The following is a 20,413-nucleotide window of genomic DNA, read 5'->3' as shown; positions in this document are numbered from 1 at the left end:
TATGCTCACCAGGTGCTAGTAATAGCATCATACCAGGAAAGAGAGTCGTGACTGAGAACCAGCTAAATTCAGGCTAATACAAAAATCTACATTTTAACTGCTAAATTTACATGATAAATGCAAAATTGTGGGTAGTTAAATTTAGCAACTGGAAGTGCAACACAGGTTAGTGCAGGGGAGCCTCTAGGCATAGGCAGTACAGGCCATTGCCTAGAGTGCCATTGGTCCTGGGGGCGCCATGTGGTTGGCTTAGGCCACACACCCTGGATTAAATCACGCCCCTGACTAAGCCCCATCCCCACGGGTGTTCTATTACTTGCTTCTGCTGCATCTGCTGTTACAGGCAGCTGCCACTGTGTCCCTCTGTGCCTTGTACATCATCCCCCCCTTGTGCCTCCTTCTGTCCCTTTTGTGCCTCCTTCTGTCTCCATGTTCTTCCTTCAGTCCCCCTGTGCCACCTCTGCCTCCTTCTGTCCCTGTGCCTCCTTATGTCCCCTTGTACCTTTCTTTGTCCCCCTGTGCCACCTCTTCCCCCTGTTCCTCCTTCAGTCCCACTCTTCCTCCTTCTGTTCTCTTGTGCCTCCTTCTGTCTCCCTTTGTGTCTCATTCTGTCTCCATGTGCCTCTTCAGTCCCTATGTGCCATCTCTGTCCCCTGCACCATCCTCTGTCCCCCTGTGCCTCCTTCTGTGCCCCTTTGTGCCTTCTTCTGTCTCCCTGTGGCTCTGTCTGCCCCCCTCTGCCTCCTTCTGTCTCCCTGTGCCTCCTTACATCCCCCTCTGACTTCTTCTGTCACCCTTGTGTGCCTCCTTCTGTTCCTGTTTGTGCCCCCTACTTTCTTCCTCTGCCTCCTTCTGCCTCCTTCTGTCCCCTTTTTTGGGGGTAAAACACTGCCATATCCTTTATGGGGGGGGGGGGGTATGGGTGTGGTTGGAGGCGCCACAGGTGTTCTTGCCTGGAGTGACAAAATGGCTAAAGGCGCCCCTGGGTTAGTGGCATAGCGATAGGGGATGCAGAGGTAGCGACCGTACCCGACCTGATGCCCTGTGCAGGTTTTCAGACCCGCACTCAACCCGCACCCCATGATACCCACACCCGAACTGCAATCCGCTTTCTCGTGAATCTGGTACCCACACCCGACCCGCAACCCGAAATCAAAACGGGTACCCAAACCTGACCTGCATTTCGGGTAACCCCCGGTTACCCAACCTGATGCATACCTCTACCCACTAGGCCCCAGGCACCTGCCTAGGTTGTCTGATGGATGATCCTGGTCTGCACTGAGGCCTAGGGGCTCCTAAGCTACGCTAGTGCCTCTGGACCTGACCTCATTTTGCAACCATTTTTGTAAAGAAAGTGCTGCACAGACAGACTCAGTACTTCCATCAGAATGCCCACTTACATGATTTGCACAATACACTTTTGTATGTTTTACAGACGTACCACACCACACATCAGGAAAGGAATTACATGAAATGGGGCCCTAGGCAAGATAGCAGTTTTTGCCCAGCACTGATGATCACCTGGCTTTTTTAGTAAGATTTGGTGGGGGTAGCATCCACCAAGCCCCTAGAGACTCTCTCCAGGCCCTAGGCTAGAGGCCTGCGTGGGTCTAATTTTTCAGCCCCGCACCCTCAGCCCTGCTACCTGCACCCGACCCGCAAACGCCTTTTTGAGGAACGTACCCACACCCATCCCACAGACCCGCTACCCACACAAGACGATCGGTCACCTAAACCCGACCCGCATTTCGGGTAACCTGCGAGTACCCGCGGGTACCAGATCTGATGCCCTGTGCGGGTCTAATTTTTCAGACCCACACCCAACCCGCAGCCCTGCTACCCGCACCCAACCGGCACCTGCAGCCCTGCTACCCACACCTGACACGCAACCCGCTTTCTGTTCAATCTGGTACCCACCACAACAGACTCGCACCCGACCCGTTTTCTGGTGAATCTGGTACCCAAACCCGACCTGCATTTCAGGTAACCTGCCTAATGCCCTGTGCGGGTCTAGTCTTTCAGACCCACACCCAACCCGCAGCCCTGCTACCCGCACCCACAGACCCGCACATGACCCGCAACCCGCTTTCTGGTGAATCCGGTACCCGCCCCGTTTTCTGGTGAATCCGGTACCCGCACCCATCCCGCTTTCTGGTGAATCTGGTACCTGCACCCGACCTGCAACCCGATTATAATCAAAACGGGTGCCGCATTTCGGGTAACCCGCGGGTACCTGATCCGATGCAGGCCTCTACCCTAGGCAATTGCCTAGGTTTGTCTTGTGGATGAACCGGCTCTGCCACACACCATGCACTTTTGCATGTATCAGTATGTCTACATACATGCTTTGCACAATACGGACATACCCTGCACTTTTGCATTGATCAGTATTTTTACATACATGCTTTGCACAATACAGACCTACCCTGCACTTTTGTCAATCATCCATATGCTGCATAAGTATGTTTACATATATACTTTGCACAAAGCGCTTTTGTATATCAGTGCAATATTGTAACAATTTATCTGTTTATTTATTAATCCATGTTTTTATCTACATTTATTTAAATGTATTTGTCCACGCATTTATTTATTGGCTTCTGTCTATTCATGGCTTATTTCTATTGCAACTAGTCCGTCACAGTTTTATATGAATTATTCATGTTTAAGATGAACTTATCAGTACCTGACATTTTGCTCCTTCACCAGTCCTCTATAATAAAATCCCTGTGTCTCTGAGTCCCGTGTCCGTGTGTGTGTTACTGCATTTGCGCTACTGCGCATGTGCCGCAGGGACACCCTTTGGACAGGGAGCAGGACAGCCAGGGGGAGGCCGGGCAGACGTGTACGCACGCGCGGCAAGAGGGCGGGCGGGTGTGCGCGCACACGCGCTGGCAGCAGTGTCGGACCGTTTTTAAACACCTGTAGCTACAATGATGGGCAAGGGAAGTAAGGGAAAAGAAGGTTCATGGAGGGTGAAGTCTAGGGTGCCAGGACATCTGTGCCTATAGGCTCCTGTGAGGTAAATCCGGGCCTGCGCCTGGCGAGACTGGCCGATAACAATCACCTCAGCCGATAGCCAGACGTGTGTACAGAGACCCCCGACCAGCGACTACCGCTTGGCAAGCGAAACACCCGGTGGATCAATTTGGCTGAGCGGTGGCCAGCTTCTTTGAAGACGTGGCTCCTCCCCTATGACATCACACATGTGCCACTCCATTGTCGCTCCACCCCTGGCATAGCAACAGAACTCATTGTCAGCTATACAGCTGACAGGCGTCTGTACAGGCCGGCCCAGCGATGTCGGGGATCGGCTCATGATCCCCGACGGACGACATGAGTTTGTTTTTTTATGAAAATTATTTGTATGATCAAGATTCTAGATGCAAGACGCAATTTTCTGACAGATTGATTATTTCCAACATGCCTAATCTGACTTCAAATCGATTTTCCATTCACTTGTATGGAAAACTGATCGGAAAATCGATCAGAAATAACATTAAGGTGGCCAATTTCTAGCGAAAAATCGCTCCAGCGATCAGAAATTCTAATCGGATTGGTTATAAATAATCTCCATTGGTGGACACAATCGATTATAACCAGGGGCAGCACGGTGGCGTAGTGGTTAGCGCTCTTGCCTTGCAACGCTGGGTTCCCGGGTTCGAATCCCAGCAAGGTCAACATCTGCAAGGAGTTTGTATGTTCTACCTGTGTCTGCGTCAGTTTCCTCCGGGCACTCCGGTTTCCTCCCGCATTCCAAAAATATACAGAAAAGTTAATTGGCTTCCCCCTAAAATTGGCCCTAGATTGATATATGCAATACACGATACATACATAGACATATGACTATGGTAGGGACTAGATTGTGAGCCCCTCTGAGGGACAGTTAGTGACAAGACAATATACTCTGTACATCGCTGCGTAATATGTCGGCGCTATATAAATACTTAAATAAATAAAAATAAATAAATAACCGAGGGAAAAAAATGTCGTCTGAATGAATTTTCGTCGAACCAAAATTTGGATTTTCTTGTTGGTTGTGATAGATAGGAAGCAAAGATTGTTTCGTTGATGGTGTAGTGAAGGATGTATTACAATATTTCACTTCCGAACTATTTTTCGCTAGAAATTGGACCGTTAGTGGCCAGCTTTAGACATATTGGAAGTAATCGATCTCACAGTATTTCTGTCAGAAATTCGCACTGTGTGTATCTAGCATTACATCTTAACCCCAGAGGAGGCAGAGTTTATCTCCCCTGGTTTATAATTAAGGTTATCTACTCATGACAGATTTATGTTTGTCCCCTTATTTAGATTTACTGCGTTTAGGATTAAGGGAACATCTAGGACAGCTGCTGCTGGTGAACTGCTGACCTCGAGCTGATAACACATGCCTTCTCCTGACCTGACTGTCTGAGGATGATCGATTATCAGAGCCTGGAGCTGACAGGAATCCAAAAAACTACAGTGCTTAGGTGTCATCTGCTTGGTTAGAGCACCTTGAAGAAGCAGGAGACTGGCCAAAACAAAGAGTCAAAAGTAACACTACAATTTCCAGATACTGCCTCATCTGCATCTTCCACAACCTTCCTTTATCCTCCACTACAATGGCCTCCTCACATTTGCATGTACAGGACTTTTCAGAGGCTTCACCACTCCTCTTGAATTCCATTCCAAAAAAACATCTGTCTTTCTCCAACCCTCATGGCTAACACGGTACAACACTTTACTGCTCCAACCCTCAAAACCTTTAATAAATGTGTCATTAAATTAAAACCCACCTCTTTGGATAAAAAATGTAATCCAACCCAGGACATTTCCTTTAGACACTGCTTTTTGCCTATGTTCTTACATTGTAAGCTCTTAAAGGCATGGTTCTCTCACCCCTTTTATCCTGTGTAGTTGCTGTATGCTTTTGTTCAACACTGACTGTATAAGTTAGACTGTTACATTTATGTTGCATGCCACCTCTATACTCGATCATCCACCTGTGTTGCTATATTACTTTGTACAGAATCATGGAAGATGATGGAACAAAATAATAATAACTGATATGCATGATCTTCCCAGGTCACAACCTGGCTCCACTCAGGGCACATCATCCACCGGTAATGGAGATTTAGTGGTTGATGGACAGCATAAATGGACAGAACTCTAGAGAGGCCTGGATTTCTGGAAAGGCCACAGAGACTCGGGTCTTGGGCGGCTGCTGCATGTTTAACACCCGAGGAAGGACGGAAATCCGTAACATGTATTGTGTACTTGTTCTCTTAATGCAACAAGTTGTTTGCAACTGGTATGATTTACAGGGAAATAAATATGGCAGCCTCCATATCCCTCTCGCCTCGGGTTCCCTTTAAAGAGAACCAGAGATGAAGCACCCTCTTGTATTTTACCTTATAAATCAGTAGGAACATGACAGTAAACACCTAATCTGCTCTTTGTTTCAATGTTCTCTGTTTAATGTGACTGTTATCACCTCTGATAAGAATCCCCGACTGAGCACTCAGTCTAGCTTTGCTACGGAAAGATTATAGCTGAGTCTGTCTTCTCTGGTGTCTTTTCAAGCCCAAGCCTGCCCCCTTGTGGCTCTGCTATAATGACTCAGCTATAATTATTCCCTGCAAAGCCAGACTGAATGCTCAGTCAGGGATTCTTATCACAGCTGATAACAGACACTTTTAGCAGTGAGGATGAAATGGAGAGCATGGTAAGTGTTTTCTCTAATGTTCTTACTGATATCTATGGTAAAATACACAAGGGTGCTTCGTCTCTGGTTCCCTTTAACTGGTCTTGTTCAAGGTCCACAATATATATGGGGAAAAAATTGACCAGCACATAGAAAACTGCAAAGAAAATATCCACACTGTAACTACAAATGCAAATAATTCATCAAATTGATGATTGCAACACACACGATTCACAGAATACACACCTAAGCTTGGTACACACATTTAATTTTGATTGGCCAATCATTCACCAATTTTACCACCTCCATATAGTGTGAGAGCCTACCAACACAATATGCTTATAGTTTTCAAAATCTGTTGGCCCTCATGCTACATGGAGGTGGTAGTATTGGTCAGTGATTGGTACACAAATTCAATTCTAATTAGCCAGAGTAAAGAAATTATAGACACACCATGCTGAATAATAATAATAATAATAATACTAATACAAGGTAATGAAGACATACCTATGGTCTCCATTGTTCCTGTGCTTGCTGTTCCATAGCCTCCTGCTAACAGCTGATGGTGGTGGAGATGTGGGGAGCGGAGGAGGAGGTATACACGGAAGTGGCGGTAAGTCTCGGTTCATTTTCCGTAAACCTGTTCTAAATGGTGTCAAGTCCCCCTCATGCCGAAAAGTCCTTCTAGGTTTCGGTAAAGGATTGATTGGTACAGACTTCTCGGGTGCCCCAGGCTCAGTATATACATTCTCTGCATTGCTTGTCCTTCGAGATATCCTGCCCTCTCCCACTGTGCCAAAAATAGGCTCTGCATTCTCAGAGTCTGATCCCCATTTTGATTTTGACCCCAATTTATTCTCCTGATTTTCGGAATCCAATAAGCACTGTGGTGAATAATATGTCCCGGGTAACTGTGGTGAAATATCTGACGGACTTTCTTTCAATGAACGCTCAAACCTTTTCACCTGGTTCAAGACAGTCGCTTGGTCCATCTTGGCTCCTATAACTTGCTCCTGAACTCTTTCGGTACTGGCGTTAGCCTCTTTCTCAATTTTCTTCTCCACTTTCTGAGAGTCTTTCAGTTCAAGGTCCTTGTTGTCCATTTCCCAGCTGAACATCTTTTTGAAATTACCTTTCTGACGGTTCCTTCCATCATCCACGTTGATATCTCCAAAAGTAGTGCCGGCAGAATCCTGTCTTTTTAACGTTTTTGAGTCTTTCCGGCCAAGGACTGGAGACTGCGTCTCCTTCTTACCTTCCCACTCGGAAATCTTCTCCTTAATACTTGAGGTTTTTTTCAGTGTGATTTTCTGGGGGGATGGGGAAGTCTTGTTGCTCCCCAACTGTTTCTTGATGATGAGTCCGGGGTCCTTGACATTAATCTCCATCACTGGGTCATTGATAATCATTTTGTTACTGAGCATGTTCTGTTGTAAGCCCTTTAAGTCTTTGTTGCTTGGCCAGTTCTCCAGGCCTTTTAGAGGACTTTTCTCTGGGTCAGAGTCTTGGTTGTAGCTTATAAGGCCGACTGTACTTACAGACTGTTCTTCGATGCTCACGTGAAACTGAAGAAATTCAAGTTCTTCCCAACTACCAGAGTTCTCTTTACCTATGGCCTTCACCCTGGGAAGAAAGAAAGGACTTATTAGTATATGTTGCTTTATTTTGAATATACTTTTGTTATTTCCAGTGACGTATGGGTTCCAATGCAAGTGTTGCATTGGGCCCCCTCAAGCACACCATACATAACAACTAATATGGAACACCTGCCCACAGCGTCATAGAGTTGGATCTGATCATTACCAGTCCCCTATGCACTGCTTTTACAGGAGTTGAAGAATGGCCTGAGGTGGGATTCCTGGTGAGGTGACAGGGGTGTGACTGAGGGTGTGGCAGGGCCAATGCTGGTGGGATACAAGGGTGTGATTGGTTGTGTGGCAGGGCATTCCCAGCAGGGTGTCAGTGGTGAGTTGTGTGTGGCAAGGTCATTCCTGGTTCAGTGACATAGATGTGACTGAGGGTGTGGTAGTGCCAATCCTGGTGGTATGACAGGGGAGTGATTGGGGGTGTGGCAGGGCATTCCTGGCAGGGCGTTGAATGGTGGCTATGGCAGGACCATTCTTGGTGGGGTGGCAGGGGTGTAACTGAGGGTGTGGAAGAGCATTCCTGGTAAAGCCTAGAGTAGGGGCTGTGGCAGGACTATTGTTGGTGGGGTGGTAGGGGTGTGATTGGGGGTGTAGAAGAGCATTCCTGTCAGGGCTTTGAGTGGGGCCTGTAGTAGGATAATTCTTGGTCGGTGTGGCAGGGGTGTGATTGGGGGTGTGGCAGGGCATTCCTGGAAGGGCTTTGAATGGTGGCTATGGCAGGACCATTCTTGGTGGGGTGACAGGGGTGTAATTGAGGGTGTGGAAGAGCATTCCTGTTTTGACTTTGAGTGTGGCCTGTGGTAGGACCATTCTTTGTAGGGTGGTAGGGGTGTGATTGGGGGTGTGGAAGAGCATTCCTGGTAAGGCCTAGAGTTGGGGCTGTGGCAGGACCATTATTGGTGGGGTGGTAGGGGTGTGATTGGGGGTGTGGAAGAGCATTCCTGGTAAGGCCTAGAATTGGGGCTGTGGCAGGACCATTATTGGTGGGGGGGTAGGGGTGTGATTGAGGGTGTGGAAGAGCATTCCTGTCAGGGCTTTGAGTGGGGCCTGTAGTAGGACAATTCTTGGTCGGTGTGGCAGAGGTGTGACTGGGGGTGTGGTGGGGCCATTCCTGGCAAAGTAACAGGGGGGTGATTCTGGCGATTTGGCACAAGTTCTACCACTTTCTTATCTAATAATGTTGGGTGGTATAAGAGACCCAGGTTTGAATCTTGGCCAGGATGCAATCTGTATGCAGTTTCATGAAGTCTGTGTGTTCTCCCTAAGATTGTGCGGGTTTCCTTTGGGCAATCTGGTTTCTTCTCACCAAAACATAAACATACTGGGAAGTTGAATGGACCTCCTCAACTTGACCCTACTGTGGTAGGAACAATACACAGGCATTATGGTGGGGGCATTAGATTGTAAGCCCCCACAAGTGGAGATGTCTAAGAAGATAATTGTCTAAGGCAGGGGTCCCCAAACATTTTGGGTCGAGGGCTGGATCAACATACTTCAGACTGCTGGGGGCCGGAGTATACATAAAATGATGTAGACGTCTTTGCGGGCCAGACGGTGAAACATACCCATGTGACAACCGGCAGTCCAATTGGACAGCAGTGTCACCTGATGCGGAATGTGATTGGAAACCAGCGAAGGACTGCTTTCTGGCTTCCATGTGGATGGGTGGTGCCAGCACTGCTATTGTATATGCAGACCAGCAATACTTAAAAATGTAACAGACTGCATCTATAAGTAATACATTTTGTGGGTGGAGGGCAGAGCTGGGACAAGGTCCTCCAGCACCCAAGGCTGAGACACCAAAGTGCGCCCCTCCATCCCTGCCACCCCAGCTGTCACTCACTGATTGCTATTAGACTAAGAGGCGCCACAGGGCCCACAACCTCCCCAACACCTTAATATGTAGTTATCTGGCTTGCAGTCACTGCCATGTATCCCCTTTTCTTATTTCTTTCTGCTTCAAACACAATTAGGAATGACAGCTGAATGAATTCTGCGCCCCCTCTTACACTGCGCCCTGAGGCTGGAGCCTCTCCAGCCTATGCCTCGGCCCGGCCCTGCAGGGCCGGTAAAAAAGCCTCAGGGGGCCGCATTCGGCACGCGGGCCTTAGTTTGAGGACCACTGGTTTAAGGAATACCAAGCACTTGCTGACCCAGAAATGTGTTAGCTACAGGCTCATTATACACCAGCAGTTCTGGATGTGAGCCTGGCTTTCATGGGCATAAAGAGATGATTTGCATATTCGGGAGTGATGCATCATGGGAAACCAAAGCTGCTTACTTACAGCTGAATTATTGCAAATGCCTACCCCTGGGGGGTACTCACCTCGGGAGGGGAAAGCCTCAGGGTCCCAATGAGGCTTCCCCCATCCCTGTAGCTGCAGGCAGTCCAGCGCTGGTTACCCCAAAGCGTCCCGCAATCCTCCCACAATCCAAGCGCTGATTTATTTACCTTGCCGGGATCCAGCGCAGGCGCGGTAGTGGCTCTTCCTTCGGGTAAGGCGGAAATAGCTGAGCCCGGTCGTATCCGGCGCAAAAGTACTTTGTGCTTGTGCAGTAGAGTAGATTGATCGGGTTTGGTTATTTCCGCCTTAAAGAGAAACTCCGACCTAGAATTGAACTTTATCCCAATCAGTAGCTGATACCCCCTTTTACATGACAAATCTATTGCATTTCACAAACAGACCATCAGGGGGCGCTGTATGACTGATTTTGTGATGAAACCCCTCCCACAAGAAGCTCTGGTACCGCGGTACTCTGGGCAAACTGCCACAATGTAACAAGGTTCACAGACAGGAAATGGCTGCTTACAGCTGCCTCTAACAGCCAAAACAGCTAGGAGCAGCTACATAACCTGCCCACAGTTACAATGTCACCATGTGATAAATGTCAGAATGTGAATCTGGGAGAGGAAAGATTTTACAATGAGCAAACACTGACTAAATCATTTATACATAATTATGGTAAAAATGAAGCACTTTTTTATTACATTATTTTCACTGGAGTTCCTCTTTAACCTGAATGGAGATCTGCTAATGCGCCTGCGCTGGATTCTGTAAGGTAAATATTTACATCGCCGCACTTTGGGGGGCCGCGGCTGGACAACGGAGGGGCGGAGAAGAATGGGGGAAGTCTCGTTGGGATCCAGAGGCTTCCCCCTCACGAGGTAAGTACCCCCCCGGGGACTTTTTCTTCATTACAGGTTTTCTTTAAGAAGGCAAAATGATGTTACACAAAGATCATAATCTGAAGCTCTGGAAGCCATTGCTGGGTGGTAAACGGGCTTCAAACACAAAATGATTTAACATCAGCTAGTCAAGATATTTCTGGCCAGATAAAAACACGCTCTGCCAATGCTCAGAACTAGGAAAACATTTGTGCTCAGAGCCGGGGTTTAATTTGTAAAACAGCTTTTGAGTCTTAATAGTTAAGAGTTTGGGATGAGTCATCCAAAGTATACAGTTTTTTTATTTTTTTCCCACTGTCTAGGGGAGCGGGGTCAGCTTGCTGTGAAATTGTTCAAGCATGGACAAGAGCTGATGCAGAATGACATGCTTAAAGTCTGTAAAACAGCATGCGCAAAGCTGGAGGAAGCTTCATCACACGCCAGCATCACCAAATAACAGGCAGGAAGACAGAGCCCCCCCCCAGCTTTCCTTAATGCAAACCCGAACTGAAAATTCTCCTCTCTTGCGCCCTGTTTTTTCACTGTGATGGAATTCTCGACCATTTGAGCCATAGGGAAACATGGACATTCTTTCAGTTATAACTGACAGCACCAGGTATACAGTATTTCAGTTCTGACAAAGGCCTCAATTCACTAAGATCATGCTGGAGACAATAGGCCAAGAGAAAACTTACCACCACACATCAATGGTATTTTCAGTGTTAATTCACTAAGGAAAATTGTCTTATTAAAGAGAAACTGTAACGACAAAACGGCCCCTGGGGGGTACTCACCTCGGGTGGGGGAAGCCTCAGGATCCTAATGAGGCTTCCCACGCCGTCCTGCGTCCCTCGGGGGTCTCGCTGCAGCCCTCCGTACAGCCGTGACGCAATATTTACCTTCCTGGCTCCTGCGCAGGCGCTCTGATGCCTCTCGGCGCCGAAGTAGGCGGAAATACCCGATCACCGTCGGGTCTGCTCTACTGCGCAGGCGCAAGTTTCCGGCGCCTGCGCAGTAGAGCGGACCCGACGGAGATCGGGTATTTCCGTCTATTTCCGTGCAGAAAGTCGCCACAGCGCCCCCGCTGGAGCCAGCAAAGGTAAATATTGAACTGACAGTCGGCACAGTCGCCGGCTGTTCGGAGGGCTGCGGCGAGACCCCCGTGGGACAGAGGACGGCGTGGGAAGCCTCATTAGGATCCGGAGGCTTCCCCCACCCGAGGTGAGTACCCCCCAGGGGATCTTTTTAATGTTACAGAGTCTCTTTAAGGTGCAAAGATAAGTTTTCACAGTTAGAGAGTTATTTTATCATTTCTGTCCTTAAAGGAATTATCAGGCAAAAAAAAAAATTTGAGTTTCACTTACCTGGGGCTTCTATCAGTTCCATGCAGCCATCCTGTGCCCTCGCAGTCACTCACTGCTGCTCCAGTCCCCCGCCGCCAGCTAGTTTTGTTTTTGCCGACCTCTGGGTCAGCGGCCGCATTGCGTACATTTTTACGCATTCCCGCTGGTGCAGGAACATTAACACATACATTTTTATGCGTCGGCGGTTCATTGCGTAAAATGTACGCATTAAACCACTAACGTGTAAAAATTTAAATTTTACGCATTGAACCGCCGACACGTAAAAATGTATGTGTCAATGTTCCTGCACCAGCGGGAATGCGTAAAATGTACGCAATGCGGCCCGCCGACCCCGAGGTCGGCAAAATAAAAACTAGCTGGCGGTGGGGGACTGGAGCAGCAGTGAATGACTACGAGGGCACAGGATGGCTGCATGGGGGTGGTAGAAGCCCCAGGTAAGTGAAACTCATTTTTTTTTTGCCTGATAACTCCTGTAGAGGGACACTTGATGCGGACCCAAACCAAACATTTTTTTAAATTTTAAAATATTTAGTTGCACCACTCTGACACATACACAGATAATTAAACACTCCTTCAAGCCTATGAGCATTTCAGTGCACGCTTTTCACCCTTCTCTTTTCATTACTAGGGTTATACAGGTGGCAGCCATTATTTCTGAGCTTAGTAGGAGGTTTTAGATCATGGGTGTGTTTGTCATCAGCTACCCTCCCTCACAGGGGCGTCGTCTATGTGAAATCTCACACAAGCTGAGATCACCTCCCCTGTGACATCATCAGTAGCAGCATGTGTTTTGTTTTTTATCTCCTCCACCAGTCTGCCGGATTCTGTTCCGGCAATATGAAAGGAAGGAAGGGGTTCCTCCAATAAATGTAAAATATTTTATATTTGTCATCATACAGCTGAAAAAAGACTGCTATTTACTATTATTATTTAGAAAATAGATTTTATTTTTGAAATCTTTTATTTTTAATTTGGGTCCTTTTTGAGCCAGGAATAAAAAATCAGTTTTACTTGCCTGGGGCTTCTACCAGCCCCCTGCAGCCATCCCGTGCCCTCGCAGTCACTCACGGAGCCTCCGGTCCCCACCGCCAGCAAGTTTCGTTTTCGCTGACAGGAACTGACAGGGAGTTGGCAGGTTTTCTGCGCCTGCGCAGGCCTAGCCACGCGTATCCTTCTTCATGTTCACCTCCTTAATAGTGTACTGCACAGGCGCAGAACGCTATTGCGGACAGGAACGCGAAGAAAAATACGCGTGGCCAGGCCTGTCAGTGAAAACGAAAGTTGCTGGCGGCGGGGACCCGAGGCTCTGTGAGTGGCTGCGAGGGCAAAGGATGGCTGCAGGGGGCTGGTAGAAGCCCCAGGAAAGTAAAACTGATTTTTTTTCTTCCTGGTTTAAGTGTCCCTTTAACCCATTCGCGTTCCGTCGTTTTCACTTGAGAAATGTTCACTTCCCATTCATTAGCCTATAACTTTATCACTACTTATCACAATGAACTGATCTATATCTTGTTTTTTCCACCACCAATTAGGCTTTCTTTGGGGGGTACATTTTGCTAAGAGCCACTTTACTGTAAATGCATTTTAAAAGGAAGAATAAGAAAAAAAAACGGAAAAAATTCATTATTTCTCAGTTTTCAGCCATTATAGTTTTAAAAGAATGCATGCCTCCATAATTAAAACTCACGTATTGTATTTGCCCATATGTCCCGGTTATTACACCGTTAAAATTATGTCCCTATCACAATGTATGGCGACAATATTTTATTTGGAAATAAAGGTGCATTTTTTCCATTTTGCATCTATCACTATTTACAAGTTTAAAATTAAAAAAATATAGAAATATTTCATCTTTACATTGATATTTAAAAAGTTTAGACCCTTAGATAAATATTTACATTTTTTTTTTATTGTAATGTTTTAGTTTTTTTATATTAAACATTTTATTTGGGTATTTTTGGGAGGGTGGGATGTAAACAATAGTTTTATAATGTAAATGTGTGTTGAGTTTTATTTTTTTTACTTTTAGTTGTAGTTTTACTTTTTGGCCACAAGATGGCGGCCATGAGTTTGTTTACATGACGTCACTCTAAGCGTAACATACGCTTAGAGAGATGCATGGGGGAGGTAACAGCCAGAAAAAGCGCAGCTTCCGAGAGAAGCTGTCGCTTTTTCAGCGGGGGAGAGGAATCAGTGATCGGGCACCATAGCCCGATTCACTGATTGCCTGGCTAACGAACCGCGGGCCGGGAGCGCGCATGGTTCCTGGACGTAGTTTCTACGTCCAGGAACTAAAATAGGTTAAGTTACCTCCTCTGTATTTATTTTCACATGCAGTTAATTAACAGCCTGTCTTTAACTTTAGAATTCTGGAGTTATTTTAAGGATTGAAATGTTAACTTTAGAGATCTCACCTAAACTTAAAGACAGAAGAGTCAGTGGCGTAGCTAGGGAGCTGTGGGCCCCGGTGCAAGTTTTACATGGGCCCCCCCAAGCATTCTTTACATAACAATTGATATGGTGCACCAAAATCTACCAAGGAAAACCACAGTGTCAGAGGTGCAAGAAGGGGATGGGGAACAGCTTGTTAATGATTACTACTATTTAGAGCAGGGGTGCCCAATAGGTCGATCGCGATCTACCGGTAGATCGCGACCGCCTATTTGGTAGATCGCGGCCACTTGGCCGCGTCCCGTCACATTTTGCGGCTGGCAGCTGTCCCATCGATTTCTGCTGCCAGCCGCTGGCCAATAGGAAGCAGGGAAGGAGAGAGGAGGCGCGGCTGAAGAGGCCATGACGCGACGTCATGGCTGGGGGCAGCGCCGGGCACGCACGCACGCCTGCCTTGCCTTCCTGATTCAATCGTGCTGCCCGCCGGAGCGCTCCGAGTGCGAGAGGGGAGACCAGACATCGCCGCTGGAGGGAGGTAAGTGATTGAGCACCCATCCCCACCCACCTATGCTACAGGGACCCATCCCCACCCACCTATGCTACAGGGACCCATCCCCACCCACCTATGCTACAGGCACCCATCCCCACCCACCTATGCTACAGGGACCCATCCCCACCCACCTATGCTACAGGGACCCATCCCCACCCACCTATGCTACAGGGACCCATCCCCACCCACCTATGCTAGAGGCACCCATCCCCACCCACCTATGCTAATGGCACCCATCCCCACCTACCTATGCTAATGGCACCCATCCCCACCTACCTATGCTAATGGCACCCATCCCCACCTACCTATGCTAATGGCACCCATCCCCACCTACCTATGCTAGAGGCACCCATCCCCACCTACCTATGCTAGAGGCACCCATCCCCACCTACCTATGCTAGAGGCACCCATCCCCACCTACCTTTGCTAGAGGCACCCATCCCCACCTACCTTTGCTAGAGGCACCCATCCCCACCTACCTTTGCTAGAGGCACCCATCCCCACCTACCTATGCTAAAGGGACCCATCCCCACCTACCTATGCTAAAGGGACCCATCCCCACCTACCTATGCTAAAGGGACCCATCCCCACCTACCTATGCTAAAGGGACCCATCCCCACCTACCTATGCTAAAGGGACCCATCCCCACCTACCTATGCTAAAGGGACCCATCCCCACCTACCTATGCTAAAGGGACCCATCCCCACCTACCTATGCTAAAGGGACCCATCCCCACCTACCTATGCTAAAGGGACCCATCCCCACCTACCTATGCTAAAGGGACCCATCCCCACCTACCTATGCTAATGGGACCCATCCCCACCTACCTATGCTAGAGGCATCTGTGCCCAGTGAAGGGACCTGTACCCAGCTACCTTTGCTGAAGGGACCTATACTTTGCTACCTATACTGGAGGCACTTGTACCTGGGGGCTGTTCAACCGGGGGGGGGGGGGGGGATCTGTAACACTTTAAATTTTGGTAGATCTCCTGGACTTGGCAAATTTTAAAGTAGCTCGCGAGCCAAAAAAGTGTGGGCACCCCTGATTTAGAGCATCTATAGAAGTGATTATTACCAGCACAGGACCAATAGAGAGCTAATACTGTGTTTGAGGGAAGGCTCCATGGGGCCCCGATGCGGTTGCAACCTCTGTAACCCCTATTGCTACGCCACTGAGAAGAGTTACGTTTACTACATACCTTATCACCATGGTGATAACACTAGAAACAGCTCAGACACGTTATTATAGACAGGGGATAAGCTTAGTGAATTGAGGCCAAAATCTTGCCAGACCTAGAGGAAACAGACCCTTAAAGAAAACCTGTAATGAAGAAAAATTTCCCTGGGGGGTACTTACCTGGTGGTGGGGGGGGGGGAGCCTCTGGATCACAACGAGGCTTCCCCCGTTCTCTGTCCCTCCGTTGTCCAGTTGCAGCCCCGAAGTGCTGCGATGTAAATATTTACCTTCTGGGATCCAGCGCAGGCGTACTAGCGGATCTCCCTTCAGGATCAGGCGAAAATAGCCGAACCGGATCGATCCACTCTACTGCGCAGGCGTGAGTCCACAAGCGTGAGTCGATCGGGTTCGGCTATTTCTGCCTTACCCGAAGGAAGAGCTGCTACTGCGCCTGCGCTGGATCCCGGCAAGGTAAATATATCAGCGCTTGTCAGGGGAGGATTCTGGGACGCTTCGGGGGAGCCAGCGCTGGACTAGCTGCAGCTACAGGGATGGGGGAAGCCTCATTAGGACCCTGAGGCTTCCTCCTTCAGAGGTGAGTTCCCCCCTTCCCCCCCCGGGGAGGTTTTTTTTTGTTACAGAGTCTCGTTAAGGGGGCCACACACCATACATTTTTTAAATATCTGTCCAATTCAAGAATAACAATCCATTTATCTGACTGATTTTAACAATTCAAAAATCTGACCAATGTACCACACACACCTATGTTGAATTTTTCCCCAATCATGAATAAAATAATTGAAAGCTCAGAAAAAAATGATTGGAACTGTACATCAAGTAATTGACAATCCATCACACACCATACAATTCTTGATAAAGTTGGTCTAAAATTTCCAACATGTCCAATCTCCAAAAATAGAAAAAAAAAAGGGACATACGATCAGATTTATCAATCGAAAACAAAGAAAAGCTCTCGATAGTGCGTAGCTACCTTTAGGACTCTTTCACACTAAGACGTTGAGTTAGATGCGACGTTAAGGTCGCATAACGTGCCCCTAACGCAACGCATGTTAGCTTTGAAGTTAGACGTTATATAGAGCCGCGTTATGCGTCTCTTCATGCGTACTTTTTGACACATACTATCGAACGAAAGCGGCGCATGCGTAAAATTTTAAAAATAACAAAACAAACAGTACTGAGCATGTGCAAACATTCGAACGCAGCCACATACGAGTATAACGCACAGCACACTGCACTTTCATTTACCGTGCAGCGTTATACTCCAACGTAACGTGGGCACTGTGAACAGCACATTGATTTATCATTGCTGTCAGTTGGGCTGCGTTACAGGCTGCTGTAACGTGCGCCTGTAACGTCCCACTGCGAAAGCAGCCTTAGGCATTAGGTTTGTGTGTGTGATGGTGATGGTGGGGAAGGGGTGGGGGATGTCTACCAAAAAAAGGCAAATGGAAATTTGTGTACCCAGTAATGCAGATAGTAAAATACAGGGCTGTGGAGTCGGAGTCGAGGAGTCGGAGTAACTTTTGGGTACCTGGAGTTGGAGTCGGGAGAAAATGCACCGACTCCGACTCCTAATTAATTTAAACTGTAATTAAAATAGAAAATATAATAAAATGTTCTATTTCTCAGATAATAATCATCATAAATAATTTATACATATAGTAATAGCTGTGCTTAGGCCACAAAAATGAAATAAAACAATCAAAAAATAGTTACTTGTGCTGCTTTAATAAAGCAGTCCCCGTATTTTTAAAGTCAGATATAAATATCTGATTGTGACTGTACAGTATACATATATGAGGTGTACACAGGAATCTTATTTATATATATATATATATATATATGTATATATATATATATATATATATATATGTATATATATATATGTATATATATATAATAACATCTAAATAACATCTATGCTGTAAGTATAAAGCCTGATGTGTAGCTGTGTCACTAATAGAGATGGTCAATGAGATGGAAATAATTCTCAGTTGATGCTGATTTATGCAAATGTATGCACTTCCTTTGCTGATGAAATCAAATAATTTGATATGTTGTTAAAATTTGGTTTGGTGACTACGAATTAAAGAGTACCTGAGACGGATGAAAAGAAAAGTTTTATACATACCTGGGGCTTCCTCCAGCCCCCTTCAGGCTAATCCAGTCTCGATCCTCCTCCGCCACCTGGATTCTTCTGCTATGAGTCCAGGTAATTCAGCCAGTCGGCGCAGTCCAGCCACGTGCCGCTCCCACAGCCAGGAACATTCTGCAAATGCGCAATAGTGCTGTGCAGATGTAGTACGCTCCCAGCGGCGGAGTGTGTGCATGCGCACTACACCAGACTGGCTCAAGTACCTGGACTCATAGCAGAAGAACCAGGTGGCGGAGGAGGACAGCGAGGGACTGATTAGCCTGACGGGGCTGGAGGAAGCCCCGTGTATGTAGAAAACTTTAATTTCATCTGTATAAGGTTTACTTTGTTACACAGTAGTACTATACTCTACATATGCACTCTCCACAGAGCTGCAGGGAATCCATTGAGAATGCTGTGCACATTGAACACAGAGGTGTTGTCTATCACCCATAAACCTGGTTCAGATTGTGCATGAAGAATGTGTAATAGAGGAAGAATAGCCTCATTCTCCTGCAGAGTACCTGCACATCACTCTTACATGCACCCACAGTTACATTGCCTAGGGCCTGATAGATGTTCAGATTGTGCATGAAGAATGTGTAGTAGAGGAAGAATCCCCTCATTCCCCAGCAGAGTACCTGCACATCACTCTTACATGTACTGACAGTCACATTGCCCCCCCCCCCCCCTTCCACATAAACTATCTACCTGATGCCTAACTTTAAATACCCCCCTTCCCCGCACAATCTACCTGCCTGACACCTAAATTATGGCTCAATGCCGATGTTTCAATAGGCGCCAAAGGCTTTTTTTCTTTGGGCGGGGGATGGTGGCAGTTAGGGTTAGGTGTCAGACAGGTAGTTTGTGTAGGGCAGAGTTTAGGGTTAGGCATCAGGCAGGTAGTTTGTGTAGGGGGAGTTTAAGGTTAGGCGTCAGGCAGGTAGTTTGTGTAGGAGGGGAGTTTAGGGTTAGGCGTCAGGCAGGTAGTTTGTGTAGGGTAGAGTTTAGGATTAGGCATCAGGCAGGTAGTTTGTGTAGGGGGAGTTTAGGGTTAGGCATCAGGCAGGTAGTTTGTAAGGGGGGGGGGGGGGGGTTTAGGGTTAGGCGTCAGGCAGGTAGTTTGTGTAGGGGGATGTTTAGTGTTAGGCGTCAGGCAGGTAGTTTGTGTAGGGGGAGTTTAGGGTTAGGCATCAGGCAGGTAATTTGTGTAGGGGGGAGTTTAGGGATAAGCGTCAGGCAGGTAGTTTGTGTAGGGGGAAGTTTAGGGTTAGGTGTCAGGCAGGTAGGTTGTGTAGGGGTGAGTTTAGGGTTAGGCGTCAGGCAGGTAGTTTGTGTAGGGGGGAGTTTAGGGATAGGCGTCAGGCAGGTAATTTGTGTAGAGGGGAGTTTAGGGTTAGGCATCAGGCAGGTAATTTGTGTAGGGGGGAGTTTAGGGTTAGGCCTCAGGCAGGTAGTTTGTGTAGGGGGGAGGAGTTTAGGGTTAGGCGTCAGGCAGGTAGTTTGTGTAGGGGGGAGTTTAGGGTTAGGTGTCAGGCAGGTAGATTGTGTAGGGAGGAGGTTTAGGGTTAGGCGTCAGGCAGGTAGTTTGTGTAGGGGGGAGTTTAGGGATAGGTGTCAGGCAGGTAGTTTGTGTAGGGGGGAGTTTAGGGTTAGGTGTCAGGCAGGTAGTTTGTGTAGGGGGGAGTTTAGGGTTAGGTGTAAGGCAGGTAGGTTGTGTAGTGGGAGGTTTAGGGTTAGGAGTCAGGCAGGTAGTTTGTGTAGGGGGAAGTTTAGGGTTAGGTGTCAGGCAGGTAGTTTGTGTAGGGGGGAGTTTAGGGTTAGGTGTAAGGCAGGTAGGTCGTGTAGTGGGAGGTTTAGGGTTAGGCGTCAGGCAGGTAGTTTGTGTAGGGGGGAGTTTAGGGTTAGGTGTCAGGCAGGTAGTTTGTGTAGGGGGGAGTTTAAGGTTAGGTGTAAGGCAGGTAGGTTGTGTAGTGGGAGGTTTAGGGTTAGGTGTCAGGCAGGTAGGTTGTGTAGGGGGAATTAACGGTTAGGAGTCAGGCAAGTAGTTTGTGTAGGGGGGAGTTTAGGGTTAGGCATCAGGCAGGTAGTTTGTGTAGGGGGGGAGTTTAGGGTTAGGTGTCAGGCAGGTAGTTTGTGTAGGGGGGAGTTTAGGGTTAGGTGTCAGGCAGGTAGTTTGTGTAGGGGGGAGTTTAGGGTTAGGTGTAAGGCAGGTAGGTTGTGTAGTGGGAGGTTTAGGGTTAGGTGTCAGGCAGGTAGGTTGTGTAGGGGGCAGTGC

The 20,413-nt window shown here is 47.6% G+C and overlaps 1 protein-coding gene across 1 annotated transcript in view; it reads right to left on the bottom strand.

The window, feature by feature from the left end:
- Positions 1–20,413, bottom strand: part of DENND2A (DENN domain containing 2A) — a 216,274-nt gene that overhangs the window by 101,615 nt on the left and 94,246 nt on the right. Inside the window, exon 3 of the mRNA XM_068278269.1 lies at positions 6,197–7,312. Within this exon, the coding sequence (XP_068134370.1) occupies positions 6,197–7,312 (1,116 nt within the window). The remainder of the gene's footprint in view (positions 1–6,196; positions 7,313–20,413) is intronic.

Source organism: Hyperolius riggenbachi, chromosome 3 (assembly GCF_040937935.1).
Source record: "Hyperolius riggenbachi isolate aHypRig1 chromosome 3, aHypRig1.pri, whole genome shotgun sequence".
In the NCBI taxonomy this organism is placed as follows: Eukaryota; Metazoa; Chordata; class Amphibia; order Anura; family Hyperoliidae; genus Hyperolius; species Hyperolius riggenbachi.
This window is presented reverse-complemented; position numbering and strand designations above follow the sequence as displayed.